At 42.6% G+C, this 25,404-nt stretch overlaps 1 protein-coding gene across 2 annotated transcripts; it reads left to right on the top strand.

Moving 5' to 3' along the window:
- mxd1 (MAX dimerization protein 1) lies at nt 1-23,811 on the top strand. Of its 2 annotated transcripts, none has more exons than XM_088337011.1 (7): nt 1-581; nt 1,997-2,096; nt 6,984-7,013; nt 11,600-11,714; nt 13,031-13,190; nt 15,675-17,129; nt 17,163-23,811. In XM_088337011.1, the coding sequence occupies exons 1-6, from the start codon at nt 515-517 to the stop codon at nt 15,866-15,868; spliced, it is 666 nt and encodes a 221-aa protein (XP_088193137.1). In that variant the 5' UTR covers nt 1-514; the 3' UTR covers nt 15,869-17,129; nt 17,163-23,811. The 2 variants fall into 2 exon arrangements, with proteins under 2 accessions (XP_088193137.1, XP_088193136.1); XM_088337010.1 differs by having other exon boundaries at nt 15,672-17,129.
- Nucleotides 23,812-25,404: the final 1,593 nt, after the last annotated feature.

Here is a 25,404-nt window from a genome sequence, read left to right as displayed (position 1 = left end):
TCCAGGGAAAGAAGACGAGAGTATTCACAAGGCTCCTCAAATTCAACTCTTCCGTATGATTGCCTTTTTTTAAACCACACGTTTAGCCGACGTGACGAACTAGCACAACATCCAGCCAGCAACATTCACCCGAAGTCGGCAGCTGAACTTTTAAAACTCCTTTTTAAAATTGCATCTATTTGTGCTTTTGGACCGCGGAGCGCTCATTTTGGTCAACTTCCATCGTGTGTTGTGAAGAAACCATATTTCCAAGCGAACCGCTTTCAAAAGCGACCGTGTTTACATTGACTTGACAGTTGTTAGCAAGAGCTGCTAAAAGCTACTCCAACCACATCAGCTGATTTTCTCCAGAAACCCAAAAGCCAGCCTGTCTTTTTTTGTTTGTTTTTATCTTGTATTTCTCACCCGAATATCCATAAAACGAGAAGCTTTCTGTGTGGACCAAGAGCAGCTTGTGCAAAAGCCACAGGAGGGATCCCCCCCATCGCATTGTTTTCATTTCCTATTTTGAAAGATGACGGCGATCGGAATGGTGCAGATGTTGATCGAAGCCGCCGAGTATCTCGATCGCAGGGAACGAGGTAACGAAAGTATTGCTTGATTCTCGATTGTTCGACATTCTTATGCATGGGGAAGAAGCAGCGACACCCCTCCCCCTTTTTGGAGCTTGTTTGTGCACATAACATGTAGAAACAAGGACGATGCCTGCATCTCCCGTTTTCATGCATTCGTTGATCTCGTATTTCATGCAAAAAATGAACCTCTTGTGTGTTGATTGATTCATTGCATGTGATCGGAAAATACTGTCAAAATCCAACCCTCCCGGATTGCATTTCACGTTTTTGTCATATTTTCGGAGTTATGTTAAAGAATGATGTGAAATGTGGACAGAGACAGTGTTTTTGTTTTAGCCCCTCCTTTCCTGCTGTTGTGGTTTCCGAGTGGGGTTTATTCCAGTTCAGGATGACATCATTGTCCAGGCTGAGGGGAGGAAAATGCAGTTTACAGATAAATGGGAAATGGTCTGCATTTCTGTAGCGCTTTTCAAGTCAATGAAGAGCTCCCAAAGCGCTTTACAATGTGCCTCACACTTATCCATTCACACACACAATCACACGCCAATAGGGAGTCAGCTTCCAAACGTTTTGAGGATAATCAAGATGCTAAATGGGAAATGGTCTGCATTTATATAGCGCTTTTCAAGTCAATGATGACCTCCCAAAGTGCTTTACAATGTGTTTCACACTTACCCATTCACACACACACTCGCACACCAATAGGGAGTCAGCTTCCAAACGTTTTGAGGATAATCAAGATGCTAAATGGTAAATGGTCTGCATTTCTATAGCGCTTTTCAAGTCAATGAAGACCTCCCAAAGTGCTTTACAATGTGCTTCACACTTATTCATTCACACACACACCCTCACACACCAATAGGGAGTCAGCCTCCAAACGTTTTGAGGATAATCAAGATGGTAAATGGTCTGCATTTCTATAGCGCTCTTCAAGTCAATTAAGGGCTCCGGAAGCGCTTTACAATGTGCCTCACACTTTGTTTGTAAACGAGAACAGTGTCTACTTCCGCCTGAAGTCCTTTAGCTTTCTCTTCTTGGGCCACGTTTCCCCACAAGATGGCGTCTCGGCTCCTCCCATGAGCGTGCCAAAGAATTGTTTGCGCCCATCGTTCTCACAGCACAGCGCCTTGCTGTCCGGCTTCCCAAAACATTATCGCCTCCATCAAAATTCCCTAGACCAAATATTGTGCATTTTGAACAGCCTGCCCTGACCTTGTACATTCAACTAAATCCCACTCAGTGAAAATCTTCATTTCATTATGAGTCAATCGTATCAAATCCTTTAAAATGGATGGTGTTTTTCACCTTACCTTCAAATATGACCTGGAAATGACGATCTGCTAAGCAAACCCGAACTCTGTGCATGTTTCGAATCCGCTTTTGGATTCTGACCATAATTGCTGTTATGTGTGTGTTTCCAGAAGCCGAACATGGCTATGCCTCCATGCCGCCTTTCATCAGCAGTCGGGAGAGGGAAAGTTTGAAAAAGAAGAGCAAAAGCAAGAAAAACATGAGTAGCAGGTAAAATAATCGATCGCCTCCTTGTTTCCCTTTCCATTCGGAGTTTGCAACAAGCAGTCCGTGTTCATTTGAGCTGTGAAAAGTGACGGGTCCCGGGGACTCGCATGCTCAAAAATCTATGGGTCCCAACAGAGATCTATGGTTCCCCAAAATTTTGTGTCATCGAAATTGTAAATCGGCGACAAATATATAATATAAATCCATACATTCATTCCGTTTTAATCAACACAGTTTATTGGGAATACAAAGCGGTTATCACTTCAGATTTTTCAGTTCACAATATTGTACACTATACAAAATAATACTGCTGAATTATTTATATATTCATGCAGTTTTAATCATCACAGTTAATTGATAATACAAAACAGTTATCGCTTCAGATTTTTCAGTTCATATATTCTTCGTGGTTTTCTGTCCCGCCACAGTTATAATGCGTTCTCAAGGTCCGATCCATTATCATCCTACTCATAGCGTCACCAGGAATATAATGGAGTCCATTTTGGCAGAAAAGTCCTTTTCTTGCTAGGAGTATTCTTTTGTTTCTTTTCTTTCAAATCGTTCGCTTCAACACACGTGTTTTCCTTGCCTCCGCGATCTTCCGAAGACTTTTTCCGCCGTTTTTTTCGTGCCGGAATTATTGCCGTTGTTATCACTTTCTGCATTATGTTTCGACTTATTACTGACACTGAAGAAATTACCATTTTTTTTGTTGATTTTCACCTTCCCTCGACGACAAGCACCACAACAATGACGTCATCTCGAAGCAACGAGATCTCGTTGGCCGAGATCGGCGCGCGGACGAAAACTGGAACCGCGAGACCAAAACAACAATGGCGGATCTGCCTGACCAAAAGTTTGGAGTGCGATGAATCTTTGTTAAAAATAAAAGTAATCGGATAATAATGACAATTTTGTGTCAAAAAGGTTGCGTTACGTTGATTGAGACTATGCGTCCCCAGAAAAAAATCATGCGTCTAGGACGCAGGGACGCGGGCAAACCGGAACACTGAGCTGCCCAAGACACACCACAGGAAATGGTGCCCCTGCAGTTGAGGGATCCAACCTACCACAGCCCTTAATCACAACATAAAATATAGCTACATAATAACAGAATGTCCGGTTTTACTGCTTCCCAAGTCATTTATTGGGTCTTGAATACAAGCGTGCCAGCAGTGGCACGCGAGCACGGCAAAGTATATGATTTTTTTTTTTTAAATGCGCATTCTTACCTGAAGCTTAGACATTTTCATTGCGCGCTTTCATTGTTTAGCAGCTTTACAGTGAGCGTGTGTCTTGCACCTTTTTTCAATTCGCCTTCTGCTTTGATGCTGTTATTTCAAGTTTTGATATTTTCTGCAATGAGATTTCATTGATGAATGCTATGCTAGCTGTCCGTATCACTTGTCTTTGATTGGAGTTCATTGTTGATGAAGAATAGTTGAAGTCATCATGATTCTGAACTCGGCGACGTACTCGACGACGTACTCAGTGACGTACTCTGCAACATACTCTGCAACGTACTGGTTGACGTACTGGGCGTCGTACTGGTTGACGTACTCGGTGATATACTCAGCGACGTACTGGTCAATGTACTGGTTGACGTACTGGTCGACGTACTGGTCGACGTAATCAGCGACGTACTGGTCGACGTACTCGTTGACGTACTCGTCGATGTACTGGTCAACGTACTCGTTGACGTATTCGTCGACGTACTGGTCGGCGTACTGCTCGACGTACTCAACGACGTACTGGACAACGTACTCAGCGATGTACTGGGCAACGTACTTGACGACGTACTGCTTGACGTACTGGGCGACATACTGCTCGACGTACTTTGTGATTTACTCGGCGACCTACTGGTCGACACACTGCTCGACGTACTCTGCAACGTACTGGTTGACGTACTCAGCGGCGTACTCAGCGGCGTACTGGGCAACGTACTCAGCGGCGTACTGGTTGACGTACTTGGTGACGTACTCTACGACGTACTCTACGACTTACTGCTCGACTTACTGGTCGACGTACTGGTTGACTTACTGCTCGACGTACTCGGCGACGTACTGCTCGACGTACTCGGCAACGTACTGCTCGACGTACTCGGCGACGTACTCGTCGACGCACTGGACGACGTACTGCTTGACGTACTGGCCGACGTACTACTCGACGTACTCTGTGATGTACTGGTCGACGTACTCTGCGACATACTGGTTGACGTACTGGTCAATGTACTGCTCGACGTAACTGGCGAGGTGGTTTTTTTTCCTATGGAGTTGACGTGCAAGTGGCGGGGGATGGGCGCACGTGTATATATGCCTTTCCCCTCCATCTCTCTTTTTCTTCCCACACTTTTCTTCCCCCCCCCCCCCCCCCCACCCCCCCACCTCTCTGGCGTCCTCCCCTCTAGATTCCCACTGGTGGTCGGGAGAGCATCATCTCCTGTATTCCATAGAGTAGACGAAGGCATCCCTCCCCCCACTTCCTACATGTACACACACTCTATATGGCAAAATGCGTACTCTGCCCGGCTCAATGGAGTGCTTTGGAATAGATTTGCCTTTTTTGTCATCCGTAGCAACATAGTGAAAACGTTTATGCAATGAGATAAGACACGGAACTCCCGCTACATCGTGCCATAAAGACTCTGAAGAGGAAAATAGGAAAACTGGCAGAATAAATATGCAAAAATACAATATTGCAGCCAATCAAACGTTGTAACAATAGTGCGATGAAAAGTGGTGCAGCAACAGAAAAATCTTAAATAAACCTCAGAGACAGAGCTAACCAAGCTAGTGTTGATAACCTTTAACATGTCAAACAGTGGTCTCATCATTGCCTGCCCTCTCCCCTCCCTGATGGACATCTACTCCAGTCTTAAAGACTATTACCACCCTGAACTTCCATCTACTGTGTCCATGATCACATTGTACTGTACAATTGTCACTTTGAATCTGCACTTTTTTTTTATCTAACAATAATAAATCCCCTACGTGGATGAATAAAGTATCTATCTATCCATCGATCTAGACATCTATTAGACATCCATCTAGACATCTAGACATCTATCTATCTAGACATCTATCCATCCAAAAATCTATTTAGACATCTATCTAGACATCTATTTATCTAGACATCTATCTAGACATCTATCTATCTAGACATTGATCTACACATCTAGACATCTAGTCATGTATCTAGACATCCTGACATCTATCTAGAAGTCTATCTAGACATGTATCCATCTAGACGTCGATTTACACATCTAGACATCTATCTAGATATCTATCTAGACATCGATTTACACATCTAGACGTCTATCTAGACGTGTATCTAGACGTCTATCCATCCATCTAGACATGTACCTATCTAGACATCTATCTATCTAGACATCGATCTACACATCTAGACATCCATCTACACATCTAGACGTGTATCTAGACGTCTATCCATCCATCTAGACATGTACCTATCTAGACGTCTATCTATCTAGACATCGATCTACACATCTAGACGTCTATCTAGACGTCTATCCATCCATCTAAACATGTACTTATCTAGACATCTATTTATCTAGACATCGATCTACACATCTAGACATCCATCTAGACATCTATCCATCTAGACGTCTATCTAGACATGTATCTATCTAGACATCGAAGGTTTTCCTCGAAACTCACACGGGTAGTGCCACAACCTCCCACACGTTTTTTTTTTGCTCCTTTTCGTTCCTGCACCCCCGCAGTATGCAGTAGACTGCACTCATGAGCAATGTTCCCTGTCATTTTCCTTAGGGGTCTGAGCGTTCACACAAAGTGGGTGAGAAACGCTTGAAACAACAGTGAGCAACGGCAATCCCAAGTGTGGCAACTAAGTCATTATCAAACATGTTCAAAACATCAAGTTACATTTTGCTGAGTTTCCAACAATGCAAAATTATTTTTCACTTTTGAATGAAGTGACTAAATGTTGTACGGCCTACAAACGTCATTTGTTTTAACAACAATTCTTTCACGAGATTTCCATTTTTATTTCCTGGTATCTTTTGTCGCATAATACTAACATTTTGGGGGGCTTATTGAGTCGGTTGCACGATACACGACTGTATTGAATCACATTTTTTGAGTAGAAGTACATTGTTGGCAACAAGATTCACTTCATATCATTGGAAATGATTTGAATGCAACACAAACTTTTTCTTCTTTTTTTTTTTTTCAATTTTTTTCAAATTCCTTTAAAAAAAATCTCATTGTGCTCATTTTTTCCGAGCCGTTACTTTTTTCTTTTTGTTCTCTATTTACTTTTTTTCCTTTGTTTCTTTCTTTTCTTTTTTCTGCCTTTTTTCTGAATTTTGCCTTCTTTTTTTCTCTTCCTTTTGTTTCTTTTTTTGTCAGCTTTTCACTCCTTTTTCATTTTGGTATTTTTTTCTTTTCCGTTCTATTTCCCCCCTTTCTTTAAGTCATTTTGTGCACAATTTTACATAATATTTGACCGTGTAGGGATTAAAGAAGCAAAAACAACCCGAAGAGCTGTTTGGGACCCGAAAGAGCCGGTTCCTTTGAGTGAGCCGAGCCGAAGAAGCCGGTTCTCGAAAAACTCTACTGACTTTACTCAACTTTGTTCTACTTCGACCTTGACTTCAAAATACCGCATTTTGAGCACAGTGTCAGGGGAACCTGTGTATTTTTACCTTCATGCACCGTAACTTTGACTTAATCGTCTTCTTAATGAGCAATTTTGAGCCCTGATTTTTGTGAGCTGGCTAGATTTTCTCATGCGCGGAAAAGCTCTGGGTAGTGCGCACACACGCAGCTTAGAGGGAACACTGGTCATGACACAAAAGAAGGGAAATCCATTGTGTATACTTGCTCATGTTTTTCTTTCTCTCCACAGGTCGACACACAATGAAATGGAGAAGAACAGGTATGTATACTTGAGACTATTTGTCGCCAAAATAATTCCTAATCATTTCATGAGTTGATTATCTTAACCACGGGTTTAGGGATCAATCATTTCGTTTTAGCGATCAAATTTCTTTCCCCGTCCCGTTTTCGAATACTGCGAGGGCTTGTGTCAACCGTCGCCTTTTGTTTCTTTTGTGGGTTTCAATTTTTCCTAAATAAAACATAGTTTGTTAGAATCAAACCAAGTGCATTATTTATTCGTGGGTCAATATTATTTTTCTTCTGGACTGATCCATCATGATCCATATCAATGAATTGAAAAATCTGAAATGTAAAGTTAAAAATTAAAATATGTTTTGAGTTTTGCTTCCTTCGTGATAAATATTAGACATAATAGAGTTGAGTGTCATCTGCGTAGCAATGGAAACTGATATTATACTTGCGAATAATATCCCCTCATGGAAGCATGTAAATGCTGAAAAGAAGGGGGCCAAGTATTGAACCCTGCGGAACACCACAGGTAACACTCAAGGGCTCAGATGTCATCAATATGAGGCTATGTCGAATGAATTTGGGTGGGAAACCATGAGAACTACCTTCTGTCTGAATCAGTAACTACCAAATTAGATTCTGAATGAAAAAAAATAAAATTTAAAGCAATTTAATCTACATTTAACAAGCGGCAACAGTTGTCTAAGACTCATTTTACATTTCAATACTCTTCCATTTACGTTTTAGCATTAGCGATTAGCCAGCAGTGTTTTAAACAAGCGAGGCATGTTTTATATATACTGTACATGGGACGCTATCTCGTATAATCTCGTATAATCGTTTTCTTTAACAATGCTCTCAATTCTGTCTCTATCTATCTAACCTGTCTAATCTATCTAATCCATCTATTTATCTGTCTAGACATCTATCTAGACATCTATCTATCTCTATCTAGACATCTATCTATATCTAGACATTTATCTATCTAGACATCTATCTACCTCTATCTATCTCTATCCAGACATTTATCTATCTAGACATCTATCTACCTCTATCTATCTCTATCCAGACATTTATCTATCTAGACATCTATCTATCTCTATCTAGACATCTATCTATCTATCTACCTATCTAGATATATATCTGTCTATCTAGACATCTATCTAGACATATATCTATCTAGACATCAACTAGACATCTATCTATCTATCTAGACATCTATCTCTATCTAGACATCTATCTATTAATGGCAATCAACAACTCTTTGAATTTCAGGTTTCTGGTTATGTTTCTGTGAAGTGCCCACTAGAAAGCAGCCGCCGTGACAGAGTTACCTACCGCAGATCCTTGAAAAGTCTTGAAAGGCATTGAATTCATTATACTAAAAATAAGGCCTTCATTAAAAAGTATTTCTTTGAACTAAAAAAATCGAGTCAGATTTAACAATTGTTTTTTAATAATGACTCTGATGGAAACATGGCTTGACCACAATAACGGAACGATCAAAACGGCGATGTGCTTTCAGTCGGGCCTTTTAAAGCAGACTTGGCCATCTTAGGTCTACCCATAATACACATAGCATTTCGTTTCATGAAAGGGTGAACGTTTTTGGCAATGGCTTTCAAGTTGTCCCAGGTTTTTTGTACTCGCTACAAGAAATAGTTGTTTCTTTTTGTTTTTGTTTGTTTCAATCGTGGATTTTTGTCAAAAAGCGTTAAAAAAAGCCTTAAAAAGTTTTGAATTGAACTTGCTTTAAACTGTAGGGAACCTGTCCTGGTTAGCAATACCGGGAGTATAAATCCACAAAGGGCAGACCATGGCACCCAAATACTTGTGTACTCAGCTATCGCCACGGTGACCTTGTGGCACTTTAACCCGAATCAACCGCGTTTGAGTTGGTTCAGTCCCTTATCTTTTTTATTGGACACGGTGTCTGGACGCTTACCAACATGAGCCTCGATGGGTTATGTCACAAGGCAGGAGGCAGAAGCGTCGGGTTATGTAACGGCCTTTGGACTTTGGCAGTCCGGTCTCAGTCTGGGCTGCAGGGTTCTTTTGGAGGAAGGCTTTTCTTTTTGCTACTTCTTCTCCTTTGCATTTTGGAAATAACAAAGGATCTTCTACTACTTACCGTATTTTCCGCACTATAAGGCGCACCTAAAAGCCTTTATTTTTTTCAAAAGCTGACCATGCGCCTTATAATACAGTGCGCCTTATACTGTATATGGATCAATATTAAATCGCAAAGTCTTCCAACTAAGGCAAGCAGCCGCCGACTCGATTTTCCCCCGAACGCCAAGTAGTCCGCGGTGTATTCTGGGATTTATTTACCGGCGTTTCATTGGCTAACCAATGTGTCAATCCTCATTTGAATCGATCACTATTGGCTAAAGTTATTCGGAGGTCAAGGGGAGGATCCTTTTTATCATTTACAGGCTGGCATTGGCTTGAACGGCAAAACAAAGCACGCAATTGGCCAAAAAAGATGAATACGTATAGCACGTGGCTGACGTCATACAGAAAGCATTTTTTTACTATTTTGTATTTGTAAATATTTTATTCTCCTGGATTTACTAAACTCACGGATATAAGAGGACCACGGCTGCACATTATTATGAACACAACGACTTGGGTGAGCTACTCTGGCTATATATATTATCCCTGTATCTTGTTTCAGACTGAACTCGATGTTTCTGTGATAAGCGGTGCAGATAATAGACGGAATGGAGTGTCTATTTTTAATTTCAACTCAATTCCAAGTGTTTATTGTCATATGCGCAGTAAAGTTGCGAGCGAAAAAGAAAATAGAAACTAAGGAATGGTTGGCATTTCTTGAATCCCGAGACTTGAACCTTCCGAATGATGGAACGATGCATTTGAGTGACATGGTACGGACACCGCATCCGCACGTGTTCTCGACACGTATTTGCGTCTTTGCAAGCTTTGGGAATGTTAAGGGGGTAATCAGTTGGACTGAACCATCTGACTGTTTTGTCCACGTTCCCATTGTAGCGCCTTATCATCCGGTGCGTCTTATGTATGTCAAAAATAGGACCAAAAACGATTTTTTTCGGGGTGCGCCCTATAACCCGGTGCGCCTTATAGTGCGGAAAATACGGTACTATGTTGTTGCTATGTTCTTAGCTGGTGCAAACATTGTTTGGGTCTGTCCGACAACCCGTGACACAAATCTCTGCCTTTCAGCATGTTTTGCTTCCCAAAAACTTGAGCTTATATGGGGTGTATGGTCTTAATTGATTCGGCTTCATGCTGTCCGCCGCCAACACGTTTAACATACCAAGCACAGTCAGTCTCCCTCTGTGGTCACAGTGAAGCCTACGTGCGCTACGGCAAACCTCCTTGTCTTCGCTTTTGGGTTTCTGAGAAAACATCATGCGGTCACTTGAGGGTCCACTCTACTTTGTGTCCACACCTTCTACTCAATGCTCTTACTCCGTGCTACATGGAGGCTAAACGTAAACGAAAGAGAGCGCCACTGCTCCTCTAGTGTAGCGGAGGCGCAATTGCACTTGAATCTGGAAAGGTTCAAAACAAAACAAACAAAAGTTTCCGATGTGAAACGCGCCAACCTTGCCGGAGCCGGGCGCCTTCCCCACGGGGGGCCCTCCCTTTAAACCACTGGATTAAGATGTCATAGGCCACACAGCAGCAGGATTCATTATTTGCGTCTATTGTTTATTTGATGAATTCGTTTTGCGGATTAGAAACGTTAATAGTCGATGAATAACTCGGTAAAGGTCTCGTTAGCATAAACGTTTTTGCACCGGTCGATCGATGGGATTTTCACTCCAACGATCGAAACAATTAGCTGATGCTGGCAGCTCGAACGGGGTCATAAATCAAGTTGTTCCAAGCGTTTGGAAAACCACCATTTTAAAATGAGCCAAACTGAAATGGAGAGAGACAATTTTAAGAGAATGACTCGTTGATTTCCCTTTAAGAGATTTACATGAATTGATTGTTTCGCGCTTGCTAGTGGAAAAAAAATATGGGATGAGCATGTATTTTATTTTGTTGACATTTTTTACATAACTTGGTTTTACATATCATGAGGCTCACCTTGAGGGATCTGACATAAACATCCGCCATCTTGCTGCTACGGGTACCCTCAAAAAACAAAAACCTTGTAAAAGAATGCTTGGTCATTTTTGTTCTCTGTAGTTTGACATTTCCTCCCTGTGCTTCATAGCACTCGTTATCGGTTTTACTCCACGATACAGCGTCATCTAGACATATTCACAATAGATATAGATAGATAGATACTTTATTCATCTTTATTCATAGGGAAATTGACACTTCCAGCAGTATCCTTGTGGTGATTATTAACACATGAACAGGATGGCCTCGGGGTGCTGTGTTGTAGTTTAGCAACAGCGGAGTGGATGACGTCACACGCTAGGCCAAAAGTCTTTCTGCCCAGGGTTACACCACCTCGTGTTCACGTAGATAGTGAGTCCGCCTTTCTCTGGAACAGGTTACTTTTGGAGTGGAGTAACTGAGTTACTTTTTAGAAGAAGTATGGCGTAACCCTAATGCCTTTTTGAGAGTAACGCGCCCAACACTGTGTTCACTCACCCTGGATTCGTCTTTCAGGCGGGCGCATCTGCGACTGTGTCTGGAGAGGCTGAAATCCCTGGTTCCCCTGGGCCCGGACGCCAACAGGCACACCACCCTCAGTCTGCTGATGAAGGCCAAAGATCACATCAAGGTGCCTGTGCTCTTTTTTTACTCTTAAGTGCCACCAAACGACATCCTTTATATAAGCCTCATTATTAGAATAGATATCAAAACCTCAAGTGGATTTCGGAGCAGACCCCAAAATATGTAAAACAAGATGCGGGGAGAAGTCTTGGCGGGAGAGGGAGAGCTCGTTTATTTCTCTTCATCAGAGTTCCAAACAAGAGTTCTCATTCGGCTCATCTCATATAACTTAGCACGTCCCCCTCGCGATGACGCACGTGTTTGTCTCAAAATCCACGCTTCCAGACAGAATGTTTTTGTCCTCTTTCGATTTTCCACAGTTACACAATTTCCAACCGCATGTTCCACTCCAAGAAGAATGTTATTCTTTGGCAGCCCAAGGCGATTAATAATAACATTCGCTGACATTTAAACTCTGGAGAAACAAGCCTGGAATTTCCCGTTTTAATGCATTCTCCTTATGTCAAGCTGGACTCCAATAATCCACAACATAGACCACGCCGTGGATTATATGATGTACTGTATTTTTAGGAGTATAAATCAGTTTTTTTTTCATAATTTGGCCAAGGGTGCGGCTTATACTCAGGTATGGGATGTGATTAACACCTCGTGATATCATTGAGTTTGAAATTTGTAGTACCGGTACCGAGATCCCTGGAGTTTTGCGGTTTATGGGGCCCGGTACCACACGGGGGCAGATTCATTTTCTTACAGTATTCAACTAAGTGAATTCCATCGAATTAAGCCGAATTAGTCTTCGTCGAGCCTCTCTTCATTCTCCGATCTGCTCTCCCATATCTGCTCTCTCCATCTCCTTCCGTCTTCCGTCTTTTTACGCGTCGGGGCGTCGGCCACCCTCCCATGGGCGTGCTGACTTCTCCCCTGGGACGGGTCAGGTGCCAGCTTCACCACCTCCTCGCCGAAAGGCGCCGCCATGTCTGAAGGACTCACACCAACAAAGCTTATCAGCCTTTTCCCGCGTCAGCCCTTGTCCCCGTTCTTGTTGTTTTTCTGTAAACATCATTCTTGTTTAGGCTACAATGACCTCGCCCCACAGCTCAGCCAGTGAATATCTTTTGTGTTTTAATGTCATTTGTATTTCATTGTAAAAAATCCCTTATAGTCAGTTAAATAAAATCAAAAATCCTTCAATATCAAAGTGGGTTCCCTCTGGTCTTCAAAAAGGTGGGAGACCCCTGCTCCAGGTGAGACGTATATTTGTTTTTTTCTTCTTCACGATGCATTTTTGCGTCTTATTCTCCAGCGCGACTTAGTTTGGAGAATCCAGTTTTGAACCCCCCCCCCCTTATTTTCACGCTCCAGAGGTTGGAGGAGAGCGACCGAAGAGCCCAGCACACCTTGGAACAGTTACAGCGAGAGCAAAGACACCTGAGAAGACGCCTGGAGCAACTCGGCGTGGAGAGGATCCGAATGGACAGCACCGGTTCCAACGTCTCCGACGACAAATCCGACTCCGACCCAGGTCAGACGCTCGTGGGCTTTTTTTTCGATCTGGCTTCGACGAATAAAATAAACAATTTTTTATCAATTATGAACTACAACAAAAAAAAGAAGTAATATCCAACCCAGGTCCTGGTGGTTACCCTTAGACCACGAGAGATACAGATGACGTATGAAAAGGCATTGCATTTCATATTATTATCACACTATCCATTCCATCTATTTTCTACACCGCTTATCCTCTGTAGGGTCACGGGGGTGCTGGAGCCCATCCCAGCTATCTTCGGGCAGTGGGCAGGGGACACCCTGAACTGGTTGCCAGCCAATTGCAGGGCACACAGAGACAGACAATTCGCTCGCCCATTCAAACCTAGGGACAATTTGGACCGGCCAATTGGCCTGAAGTGCATGTTTTTGGAATGTGGGAGGGGGCCGGGGTGCCCGGGGGGGGCCCGCGCGGGCGCGGGGGGGGGGGGCGTGCGGGCTCCGCACACAGAGGTTGGTGGCTGCATTTGGGCCCGTGGCCTCGGAGCTGTGCCGCGCAGGCGCTGGCCGCCGCGCCGCTGCGCTGCCACTATTATCACACAATTTTATGTTTTTTTTTTAAATATTTCTAAATACTTGTTTATACTCTTAGCTGTTATTCATTATCTTACTGCTGTAACAAAAGACATTTCCCCATTGTGGGACGAATAAAGGATTATATTATCTTATGTTTGAGAAAGTGGAAATCCAAAAATCGTCCTGAAATATATAAATAAATGCAAAGTCTGATTCTGTTTTCTCCATTGTCTAACGTTTGTTTCTGGCACCATAAGTAAAAATAGTGTGATAAAGAGATACAATCAAATGCCTCTTCATTTATCATCTGTACACTGGTAGTCCAGTGATAGGAGTACTACACTCTTTCAACTGCAGGAGAGAGAGTGGGAAAGGTGAGATGGCACAACATTCATTTGGACAGGTAACTTAAAATTAGTTTTACCTGGTTATATCAGTATTATTTTCCCCCCATTTTATTAACACTCCACTTATTGAAACATGAATATTTTGTTTGTTTGTTTGTTTGTACATGATTCAATTGTTTGTTTGTTTGTACATGATTCAAATTGAATCTTTTCTTCCGGCGCCGTCACGAATGGCAGCCACTCCAGCAGCTCCCGTGTTATTTTCGATTGTTCTCGATTGTTCTCAGCTCAGGGATGCTGCTGGAAATGTGAATTTCCCAAAGCGGATGAACAAAGTATCTATCTATCTCTCTATCTATCTAATATGGACAGCTAGCATACCATTCATCAATGAAATCTCTATCTCAGTGAGCAATGTGATAACTTGCTTCAGTGGTGGTGATTTGAGCTGTGAAAAGTGATGGGTCCCGGGGACTCGCCTACTCAAAAATCTATGGGTCCCAACAGAGATCTATGGCTCCCCAAAATTTAGTGATATCAAGGTCGAGATTTTCATTTTTGAGTTTCAGATGCTATTGAAATCTTTTCTGTTACAGTTAATAAAGTTTTTTTTTGTTAGTTGGTCAATATTTCCTTATACTGAGGAGATCATTTCTTCCTTATGCCATGAGGCTCTTTAACTCCACCCTGGGGAGTAAAAGACCAAATTATACCCCACCTCTATCTTTGCATATTAAATTTTATGACAGCGTGTTTTTTCCGTAGCACTATTTAAATACTGTATATAAACACGTTATATTGGGTATTTTTGTATTCTGTATCTTTTATTTTATTATTTTATTTTTCAACACAAGGATACTGCTGGAAGTGGGAATTTCCCTACGGGATGAATAAACTACCTATCTATCTAGACATCTAAATATCTATCTAGACATCCATCTAGACATCTAAAATCTATTTAGAGATCTAGATATCTATCTAGACATCTAGACATATATCTATCTTTCCAAATATCTATCTATCTAGACACCCATCCATCTACCTAAACATCTATCTATCTAGATATCTATCTATCTTTCTAGACATCTATCTATCTTTCCAAATATCTATCTATCTAGATATCTTTCTAGATATCTATCTAACTAGACATCCATCTATCTAGACATCTATCTAGATATCTATCTAACTAGACATCTATCTATCTAGACATCTAGACATATATCTATCTTTCCAAATATCTATCTATCTAGACACCCATCCATCTATCTAAACATCTATCTATCTAGACATCTATCTAGACATGTAGATATCTATCTATCTTTCTAGACATCCATCTATCTTTCCAAATATCTATCTATCTAGACATCTATTTATCTAGACATCTAGCTATCCAGCCATTAATACGTAAATCCGGATACAGTGTTATGCAGCAGACTGCGGCGTACTTCGAAATGTTATAGACGAATGATTCTGCGGGGGATGGGAGTTGGGGCGAGAGGATTTCTTCTTCCGACGGGGTTGTGCGACCGAAAACAGATGAGAAGCGCCGCAGCAGACTACAAACTCATTTCTTCTTTGTTTCCGGTGTCCTCCAGAAGAGGCGGACGTGGACGTGGAAGGAACGGACTACCTGTTGGGCGATCTGGAGTGGAGCACCAGCAGCGTGAGCGACTCGGGGGACGAGCGAGGAAGTCTGCGTAGCAGCTGCAGCGACGAAGGCTACGCTAGCGCTAGCTTGCGCCGTCTGCAGGACACTCAGGAGAGGGCCAAGCAGCTGGCCTGCAGCCTATAAACATCAGCCCTCCTCTTATCTCCAACCCCGTGGTCTTAGATGCACCTCCGGACCCCCTGGGGATCCACTTCCTGGTCCCACTTGTCCCTCCGTCCAATGCAACTGTCAGCCAGAGAATGTTGAAAATCCCGCCCTGTCCAGAGTTGCGGGAAGCACTTAAGAGATTTCAAAGACACGCACTCCGTCATGGCTGCCCAACAGCTGGCTCTTGGCTTATTACAGTCACTCGTCCGTTATGTTCATATTATTTTGACCCTCAATAGAACCCGCCCCCCTTTTGTATTCCTCAAGTCATCGATAGGGGTTTAACCCCTTAAGGTTCCTGTCAAATTCGCCTAAACTCCCAATCCAAGACGTACTCGAAGGATATCGAATGCTGTTCTTTGGAGAATATAGACGGTTTTGGTCTCTCTAGAAAGGTAACGCTCAAAACTGAATTAACCATGGCAAGTGCGACTAACATTGAGTACTATAAGTTGGAAGAAGGTTTTTATTCTCTCCGTTTGGAGACGACCAGTTTACAGCCCTAAAACCTTTCCCATCGCGTATTTTACTTTGGCCAATTTTTAGACATTGTGAAAGAGTCGGAAATGTTTGACTTCACCTGGTGTGATAATCACGCGTCAAAATGGATCCCGGGTTGCATTGACGCACGTTTATTTTGGGCTCTGATTTCAATACGGCCCGTGAAATGGCGTAAAATGAAGTCTGCGAATTTCATCGGCTAACCAATGTGTTCATCGACATTTGAATCGGTCACCGAGGTTTTTGAAGCTGAAGTAGGTCGCGAAGTTTTTTTCAATACAGGCCGTGATAGGCAAAGGATGGTGAAAGAAGCTTGCAATTGGTGGAAAGTGGTGTCAATCAAAAGGTCAGAGGCTAAAAGCCATATTGACGAATAATAGGGAGTTATGGAAGGAAAGAAACTTTGAAACGACGCTTGTCAAACGATGCAGGCATGCTTTTAGGCGGATTTTTTTCCTTTATCTGTCGGCATTATGGTGTGTTTTGGAGTCAGGATTTTACTGGACTCTCTCGATTGTAACCAGACCATATTTGCAGGCAATCGTGTCATGAGTAGAACTCCCCAGCACTTTTGGCTCAGATATTCCGTCTTTATAGTTCTGGGGTATCTTGTTCCAGACTGGTCGTTATGTTTTTGCGATGAGTATATTTTGAAACGGAGTTTAAACGTTCAAATAATACGATTTCAGTGACTGGTGACATCGTGAAGACACGACCTCGTTTACCAAGGGTCTGCGTTAAGGGGTTAACAAGCGTTAAGGGGTTAAAGCTTAGATCCCGCTCTAGATCAAGATCCCCCCGCATAAGATTGTCCGAAAGAAAACGTCCATTTCCCTATTAGATGAAGCCATAAAATTACAGCAGACACCGTAAACAATTGTTTTAGACAACAACAACACTGAATCGTATCTACAAATCCTGATTTTTGAGGAGGAACGATTTAAGATTTTTGTTTCTAAACTCCACGATCGTGAAGTCCCATTTACAGAAAAAGCCTCGCCAGGCATATGAAGTACTGGGGGAAACCCTACATGGGAATTGTAAATGTGGTTCACTGTTGATTGTACCGTATTTTCCGCACTATAAGGCGCACCTAAAAGCCTTTTTTTTTTTTTTTCAAAAGCTGACCATGCGCCTTATAATACAGTGCGCCTTATATATGGATCGATATTAAATCGCAAAGTCTTCCAACTAACTCGCACCCGCCGACTCGATTTTCCCCCGAACGCCAAGTCGTCCGCGGTGTATGCTGGGATTTATTTACCGGCGTTTCATTGGCTAACCAATGTGTCAATCGTCATTTGAATCGATCACTATTGGCTAAAGTTATTCGGAGGTCAAGGGGCGGATCCTTTTTATCATTTACAGGCTGGCATTGGCTTGAACGGCAAAACAAAGCCTGCAATTGGCCAAAAAAGATGAATGCGTATAGCATGTGGCTCACGGCATACAGAAAGCATTTTTTTTTACTATTTTGTATTTGTAAATATTTTATTCTCCTGGCTTTACTACCCTCACGGATATAAGAGGACCACGGCTGCACATTATTATGAACACAACGACTTGGGTGAGCTACTCCGGCTATATATATTATCCCTGTATCTTGTTTCAGACTAAACTCGATGTTTCTGTGATAAGCGGTGCAGATAATGGATGGAATGGAGTGTCTATTTTTAAATTCAACTCAATTCCAAGTGTTTATTGTCATATGTACAGTAAAGTTGCGAGCGAAAAAGAAAATAGAAACTAAGGAATGGTTGGCATTTCTTGAATCCCAAGACTTGAACCTTCCGAATGATGGAACGATGCATTTGAGTGACATTGTACGGACACCGCATCCGCACGTGTCAACGACACGTATTTGCGTCTTTGCAAGCTTTGGGAATGTTAAGGGGGTAATCAGTTGGACTGAACCATCTGACTGTTTTGTCCACGGTCCCATTGTAGCGCCTTATCATCCGGTGCGTCTTATGTATGTCAAAAATAGGACTCAAAAATATTTTTTCGGGGTGCGCCCTATAACCCGGTGCGCCTTATAGTGCGGAAAATACGGTACATTAGTCTTGACAGCAGCTGGCCGGTTGGTTGCTGCGTCTTGCTGCTTTACACCCAGAAGTTTTTTTTTAATCTGAAAGCTTTCGTTAGATTTTTCCACTTTTCCTTGTCATGACTTAATGCAATAGTCGTTTCATGTCGTCCCCAAAAGAGCGATCCCCATCCTGCCTCGCGTCATGGAAAAGCAATGAAGGAGATGCGTTTTGGTGCTAATGGAAATGCGGCATATGTTTGTCTGAAGTTTCTATAACTAGCCACTTAGCCTCCACCGGAGATCAAAATTACAGAACAATTTACAAACGGTGGAATCGTTCTGGAAATGGCCATCTCCGCTGTGTTTTTACCATGTTACTACAACACTTTGACACTGAATGGACAAAAAACAAACAACAAAAAAGCTGTAGTTTGCCAAAAAATGCAGCGATTGATCCAAGATGGCAGCGACTTCAGGCTCTCCAGTTCGTCTATTTGTTTTTAGGGTTCTTTTATCCCTCATATTATCCCTAATAACATCCAGAACATCCCGAGGGATATACAGAGACCACCGGGATCTCCCTGTGTGATCTGCCGGTCGGGCCTAGTTGCTAGGCTAAGATGGCTACCACATAGACCAACGCTTCCGAGCATGTTCCTGACCAATGCCAGATCCGTCGTTCACAAAATTAGAACTACGGATCGCCACCGTCAGTTTTTATTCTATTCTATTGACATTTGAGAACCCTTTCAGGTGCCTCCCTCTTCATGGTGCTAATCTTGCTCATGGTGCTAAGTTCCTCTATCATCTGGCAACTGGCCTTCTAACGGCCAGTGTCACTGACTCGGTGGTCTGTTCTAAAGCCTCCGGCAGCAGGTTGTCCAGATCTATCAGCCATAGCAAGACAAGTTGATGGTTCCAAATCTGTGATTTTAACCCTATTGCATCTTTACAAAACTCCAAACTCATTGAAGTTGTCCAAGGAGACTGGTTGTCCATGGAAGACAAATGTGAGACAGGACAGGTCACTGCGGATGATATTGCTCAATGCTGGAGATAGTAGGGATCTGTCTCGCCTTTTAAGACCCACACTGCAGTGACCAAACCTCTCATTGGCGAAATAAATAAGAAGAAGAAGATTCAAAGATCTAGACTGAGCTTTGTTGAGGAGCATTTGTGTGTGGACAGAGGAAAACTGGTCCACGTCAGTGATGAAAGCAAATTGAATGCATTTGGGTCTGATGGGCCGCATTATGTTAGGCGACACTTTGGAGAAAGGCCTAAACCCAAAGTGTGTCAAAAGTCAGTGAAAGGTGGAGGGGAGGAAGTGTCATGGTTTGGGGCAGCAGGAGATGGGCCTCTTAACACAGCTACATGGCCGAGTGAATGTAAATGTGAATGAGAACCTTCGTCCCAATTGGTTCTTCATGCAGGACAATGATCCGTGTCACACAACAAAACAGCTAAAGATTTCCTTGAATGAATGGCACGGCCTCCTCAGAGTCCTGAGCTCAAACCAATAGAGAACCTGTAGAAAATCCTCTGTGCCAAAGTGAAGGTCAAGAAACCCAGAAAACTGTGGAGAGGGCCGGAAGAAGAATGAGCCAAAATCACACCAGAGCAGTGGGAGTGTGCTTCCTCATTGCTGACTGTCGTAACCTTCAGTATTGTTGTTCTCTTATTTTGATCAGTGAACTTTTGGCATCCATTTTGTGAAAAAGTGTCGTAGTAGCATGGTACAGTCCTTAAACTGTTGAGCAGTTCAATGGAATCGTCCTCTCATTTTGCCCTCCAGTGTATTTGCTGAATCCTTATTTTCAACGTGAAGTTCCACCAGCAATGGAAAAGTCTACCTACTGAGATGTTATAGGGCTGAAGAACATTCCACTATGTATAGAGAAAATCAAAGCAAGGCTGAGAGCATTTTCATGTTGTGAAGACATTTTCTCGCCGTCGAGAAAAACTAAAACAGGAGTTTGAATTTACCGGAGGACCTCGATGGAGACCCTCCGTTTTTGTCTCTCCTGGATAGCTATTTATTGTTTTTGAAGCAACGTACCTCTACAGTCGTGTACATAGATTACAGATGTCTATCAGAAGTATTTATTAGATCTGATCAAACTAGAGATGAATATCAAAGTATATTGAATGAGTTTGACATAGCCTTTGTTCTTCTTGTGAAGTTTTATTGCAGTTCCACACGTGTAGTTTGTTTGCACAACTTAGTCCATCTATAGAGTATTTAGAAAGCGTCTCTCGTGCCTCCAGGCTTGGTGTCCGTAAGAAAGTTTGGCAAAGAGTAGAACCGGGGTCGGGAACCTATGGTTCGCCAGCCATATATGGTACAAATGGCTCGGTAATAAAATATCTCCGTAGCGTTCCAATTTTGGTATGTGCATAAAGTTAAGGGCTCAGTTCTATCTACAGTTTGCAGTCAAGGTGTCACATCAATTCATTTATGTTCTCTGTTGAGACACTTTATGAAAAAAACCCACACAACCAACTGTAATCGCCCACAAACCCTAGCCAAGCACATGGAACAATTTGATTGGTTAAGCGGTAGGGGTGGGCAGAGCTATGCAACAGAGCATAGGCGCTGAAGTGGAGTACATCTGTGAGCTTTTTGTTTGCAGATTTTTGTCAGTGAACAAAAAAAGCTCTGCTTGCACCTTGTTTTGAAATCCCTATTTACAGAAAAAATGAAATACTGTAAATTCCGGACTATAGAGCACACCCGATTATAAGCCGCACACACCACATTTTAAAAGGAAAAACGATGTTGTACATACACAAGCCGCACCTGTATATAAGCCGCATGCACCCACATTAAAAAATGTAACACAAAATTAACCCAAACCCGACTTCAAGTCCCGCAATTGAAATGTCCTTCATTAAAGTCCACAGTCCAAAAATCACAGCCGCCAAAATGAAGGGAAAATGATACCGGTACTTAAGGTTTGATGCAGGCCTGCAGAGTCCGGGTCCTGTTAAAAGCAATCCAAGGAAAAAAGTGTATACTTCCAAAGGGATGGGTGGGAAAAATATATCAGATGAACACATTTACTCACGCAACTCCTTTTTCTTTAACCAACTTTTTACCCCCTCTTCTTTCCTTGTCTGTCCCTCACCTTTAGCGGTCCCCCCTTAAACTCGTCACCCCGCGTTTGTTCCGCCCCTCCTTTTTCATTCACCCGTGCAAAACATATCAGAATAAGTGTCTCAAATAAATACATTACAAAAATATACAGTTGCAAATACATATTATACATGGGTTACACATATTTACAAAGAAAGACGCTACACCGAGAGAGTTTTCAAAGCTTTAACAATAATAATATAGCTTTGACGGGGCAGTTCATGGTAGCAACACTCGAGCGCCGCTGGCGGCCGTTAGAAAAATGACATCAATTGGCCGCATCACTGAATAAGCCGCAGGGTTGAAAGTTAGGGAAAAAAGTAGCGGCTTATAGTCCGGAATTTACGGTAATGGCTATCTGAATTTTTGGGTGAAATAGGTTCTTGACCCCTGGATTAGCAAATGTGGTTGATGGTGCTTTGCTGTTCTTCAATAAGCAAAAAGTGAATGGAGAAATGGTATAATGGGAAAGTAGTAGGCCAGTGGTGGCAACATAGCATGGCCTCCCTCGAGGAGCCTCCCAAAAAAAATCCAGTGACGGTTCATTTTCTTGTTTGGTCAGGAAGACGTGCACAGTGCTGTTTGTTTGAATGTATGGGTAGATGTCTTCAAGGTGCTTCAGGGGCACCAACCCCAAAGAGCTCCGCTTAGGATCTCCGTTCACGCATGAAGATGGTATATTAAAGGAAACCTAGAGAGAAAAAAAAACAAAATCACCAAAAATATTTCGTTTTTTGAGTGTGATTTGGAGTTGTGAATGTTAACCGACGACCCCTTCCCCCAAACCCTGCACCAGCACGTGCCACTGGTTCTACTGGTCCATGCGAAAGATGGAGGTGCTTTCAACCTCTGGCCCAGATGTTGCGTCTCCAAAAACTACTAAAGCTTTCTGCACTGTCGAATCCCGTTCGCTAAATGATTTGTGCATTATCTGGGTTTAGAACCGCCCCGTCAACATACGGCCCGCGGGTCGGATCCGGCCCCTCTGAGGATTTAATACGGCCTGCCATAAATGTCCAAGTATGTCCAATTAAAAGCCAGGCTCTAGGTCCGGGGTCTCCAACGTGGTGCCCGCAGGCCTGTTCTAGAAAAAGCTCACTGCTGCGTTTGAAAAATGTTAGATGAAGAGTTTGTAAAGGCTTGAAATGGTTGCCATGTTTCTTAGGTTAGGTCTTGGGCTCCGGTTACACTCTATGACTGGGCTTCAATTAAGGCTTTTAAACTTATGGTTCCAAAACGGGATTGGGGCTAGGGGTAGAAACCTGAGGTTTAGGCTCCTTATTAGAGTATTAAATTGAATTTAGAGGTCTGGAATAGGGTAGGTGTAGGTTTAGAGTTAGGGAATAGGGTTCTAGCTTCATGAAGGGTTCTAAACTGAATGTAGGGTTCCGAAATAAGTTTAGAGCTAGGGTTACGGTTTGAAACTGGGTTAGGGCTTGGGTTAAGAGTAAAGATTCGGGCTCCAAGTTAGGGTTTTAAACCGGTTTTAGTGTTCCTGACTGAGTTTGGGGCCGGAGTTAGGGTTTGAAACATAGTATCAACATAGTACTAATAAGATAACTGGTCATTTTGTAGAAATGCATATCAAACTGGCTTCCTTTTGTGCTAATACTTTAGAAAAAAGTCGCTTTCAGCTTGGAAAAAGTTGGAGTCCCCCGGTTTAGGTCTTTTTTTTTTTTTTTAATGAAAGGAAACTAAATGCTCCCCCAGCCTCTAGAAAGCAGTGTGGAGTTTGTATAGCGTGGTATATCGGTTCAGGTGTGAAACTGCATTCAGTCAACTGCTGAAATAATGATAATTGTGTGTGAATAAATGTGGTTGCTTATAGAAAAGATCCCTTAATATACTTGATTATGATATGTAAGGTAGATTACTAATGTTAGGCTGAATGACGAAACTGAAAAACCAAGTTAAAAATTTGGAGTTCTTTCTTTAACTGTTCCTGCCCACCCGAGAACAGAAAGTCCGGATCCGGCCCCGGGGCCAAACTGAGTTTGACATCCCTGTATTAGTATCTGTAGGAAAAAAAATGTACATGTTTGAATTTGATATGTTGATATGGAAGGCTGTGGAGAAATCCCGCATTCAACGCCATCATAACGCCACTGATATCATCGTAAGAGGTTCATTTATTCCCTCTGTCGGAACCTCAAGGTGGACATTCCCCGCACTTATTTTGTAGGAATTGAACTTTCGGAAAGAATTGATGTGGCAATTTGCCAGTGAAAAGAATAAAAAGACTTTGAAATCCTAGCACTCTGATTTGGCGTTTCTATTTCCAAGCACACCGACCCGCCGCAGGCTATTCTACATGCCGGGACGAAGATTCGGATTAAAGGTATTTGCCGTGGGAGAGGGCATGGGGGTGTCTTCCGCCACTGGGGAAATCTTTAAGGCAGCAACAGATGAGTATTTTAAAGATCAATGAATGGATTCATCTGATTCCTAACCCTTCGCCGTTTCTGTCAAATCGGCCTCAAATCCCAATCCGAGACGCAGCCGAAGTCCATTGAATGCTGTTCTTGAAGAACCTGGACAATTCTGGTCTCTTGAAAAGTAACCAACTCAAGTTTGGTCCCAAAACCTCGGACTATTGTTACACCATCCCCTGATGTAAAACCTATATGTGTCACGGTTGCCAGGGCGCCCAATTGGCCCCTCCCATGGACACCAGCTGAAACATGTTGACAGATTGCTCCCTGTGACTACTTAAACGCTGTCCTGTGAGTCGCCTTTTGTCAGAGCGTCTGCGGAACACTGTTTGGACACGTCAAGCCCTGAGAATCTCCGTTTTTCCAGTGTTTTTGCTCTTGTTTTGCCAAGCCCTGTGAATCTCCGTTTTTGCCTCTGTTTTTGCTCCTGTTTTGCTTTCGCCACGATCTGTTTGATGTTGACCACTTCCTCATTCCGAGCAATCTACTTCCGCGACCAGCAATCCCCGGATCGAGTGTGCGCTCCTCTCTCTTCTCCCCATAAACTGTGAGTAACGTTACGCAATTGGGTTCTCCTTCCTGTTACCTGTCTTGTTTCGTGACAAAAATAACAAAATATATACTTAAAATGAGCCACATTTTTTTTTCAGACTATTTCTAATGATGTGAAAATGAATTCTACATGAGAAATGCATGTTTACTGGCCCGTGTTTTCGGCCATCTTTCAGGAAAATGGCCTTTTTGACGGATACGGGGAGCGAAAACGAACGTCCAAGCGGATCGAGGAAACGGCACATTGTTGATTTAAGTGACGCCTGAAATAGTCTCAAGTATACATACCTGTTCTTCTCCATTTCATTGTGTGTCGACCCGTGGAGAGAAAGAAAAACATGAGCATCTACTCCCGCGACCAACGATCTCCGGATTGAGCGTGCGCTCCTTTTCTCTTCTCCCCAATAAACCGTGAGTAACGTTACGCGAGTGGGTTCTGCTTCCTGTTGTGGTACTTGACAATATGAGGGCAAGGAAAAACTAAAAAAAAACCTCAACATGAGGAAAATGGAGAAACCCTAAGAAGGGACCGCACATGAATGAATCCCCCTTCCAGGATGAGCAGGCCAAAATGGATGTTGCAATAACAGATATTGTCACCATAAGATATAGGTTATTCATATGCCATAGAATAGAAGTGTGTTTTAAGCCTAGATTTCAACAGTTCCACGCACAAGAAAATTTAACCAGCTCACCAAAATCAGGGCTTGAAATTGCTAATTGAGAAGCAAATTAGATCAAAGTTACAGTGCATGAAGGTTGAAATACAAGGGTTCCGCTGACGCTGTGTTCTATATGTGGTATTTGGAAGTCAAGGTCGGAGTAGAACGAAGTTGAGTAAAGTTAGTAGAGTTTTTCGAGA

This window comes from Urocampus carinirostris, chromosome 5, assembly GCF_059441175.1.
Source record: "Urocampus carinirostris isolate Australia breed hairy pipefish chromosome 5, RoL_Ucar_1.0, whole genome shotgun sequence".
NCBI classification, from domain to species: domain Eukaryota; kingdom Metazoa; phylum Chordata; class Actinopteri; order Syngnathiformes; family Syngnathidae; genus Urocampus; species Urocampus carinirostris.
The sequence above is the reverse complement of the archived record's forward strand: the minus strand, read 5'-3'. Positions and strand labels throughout refer to the sequence as shown.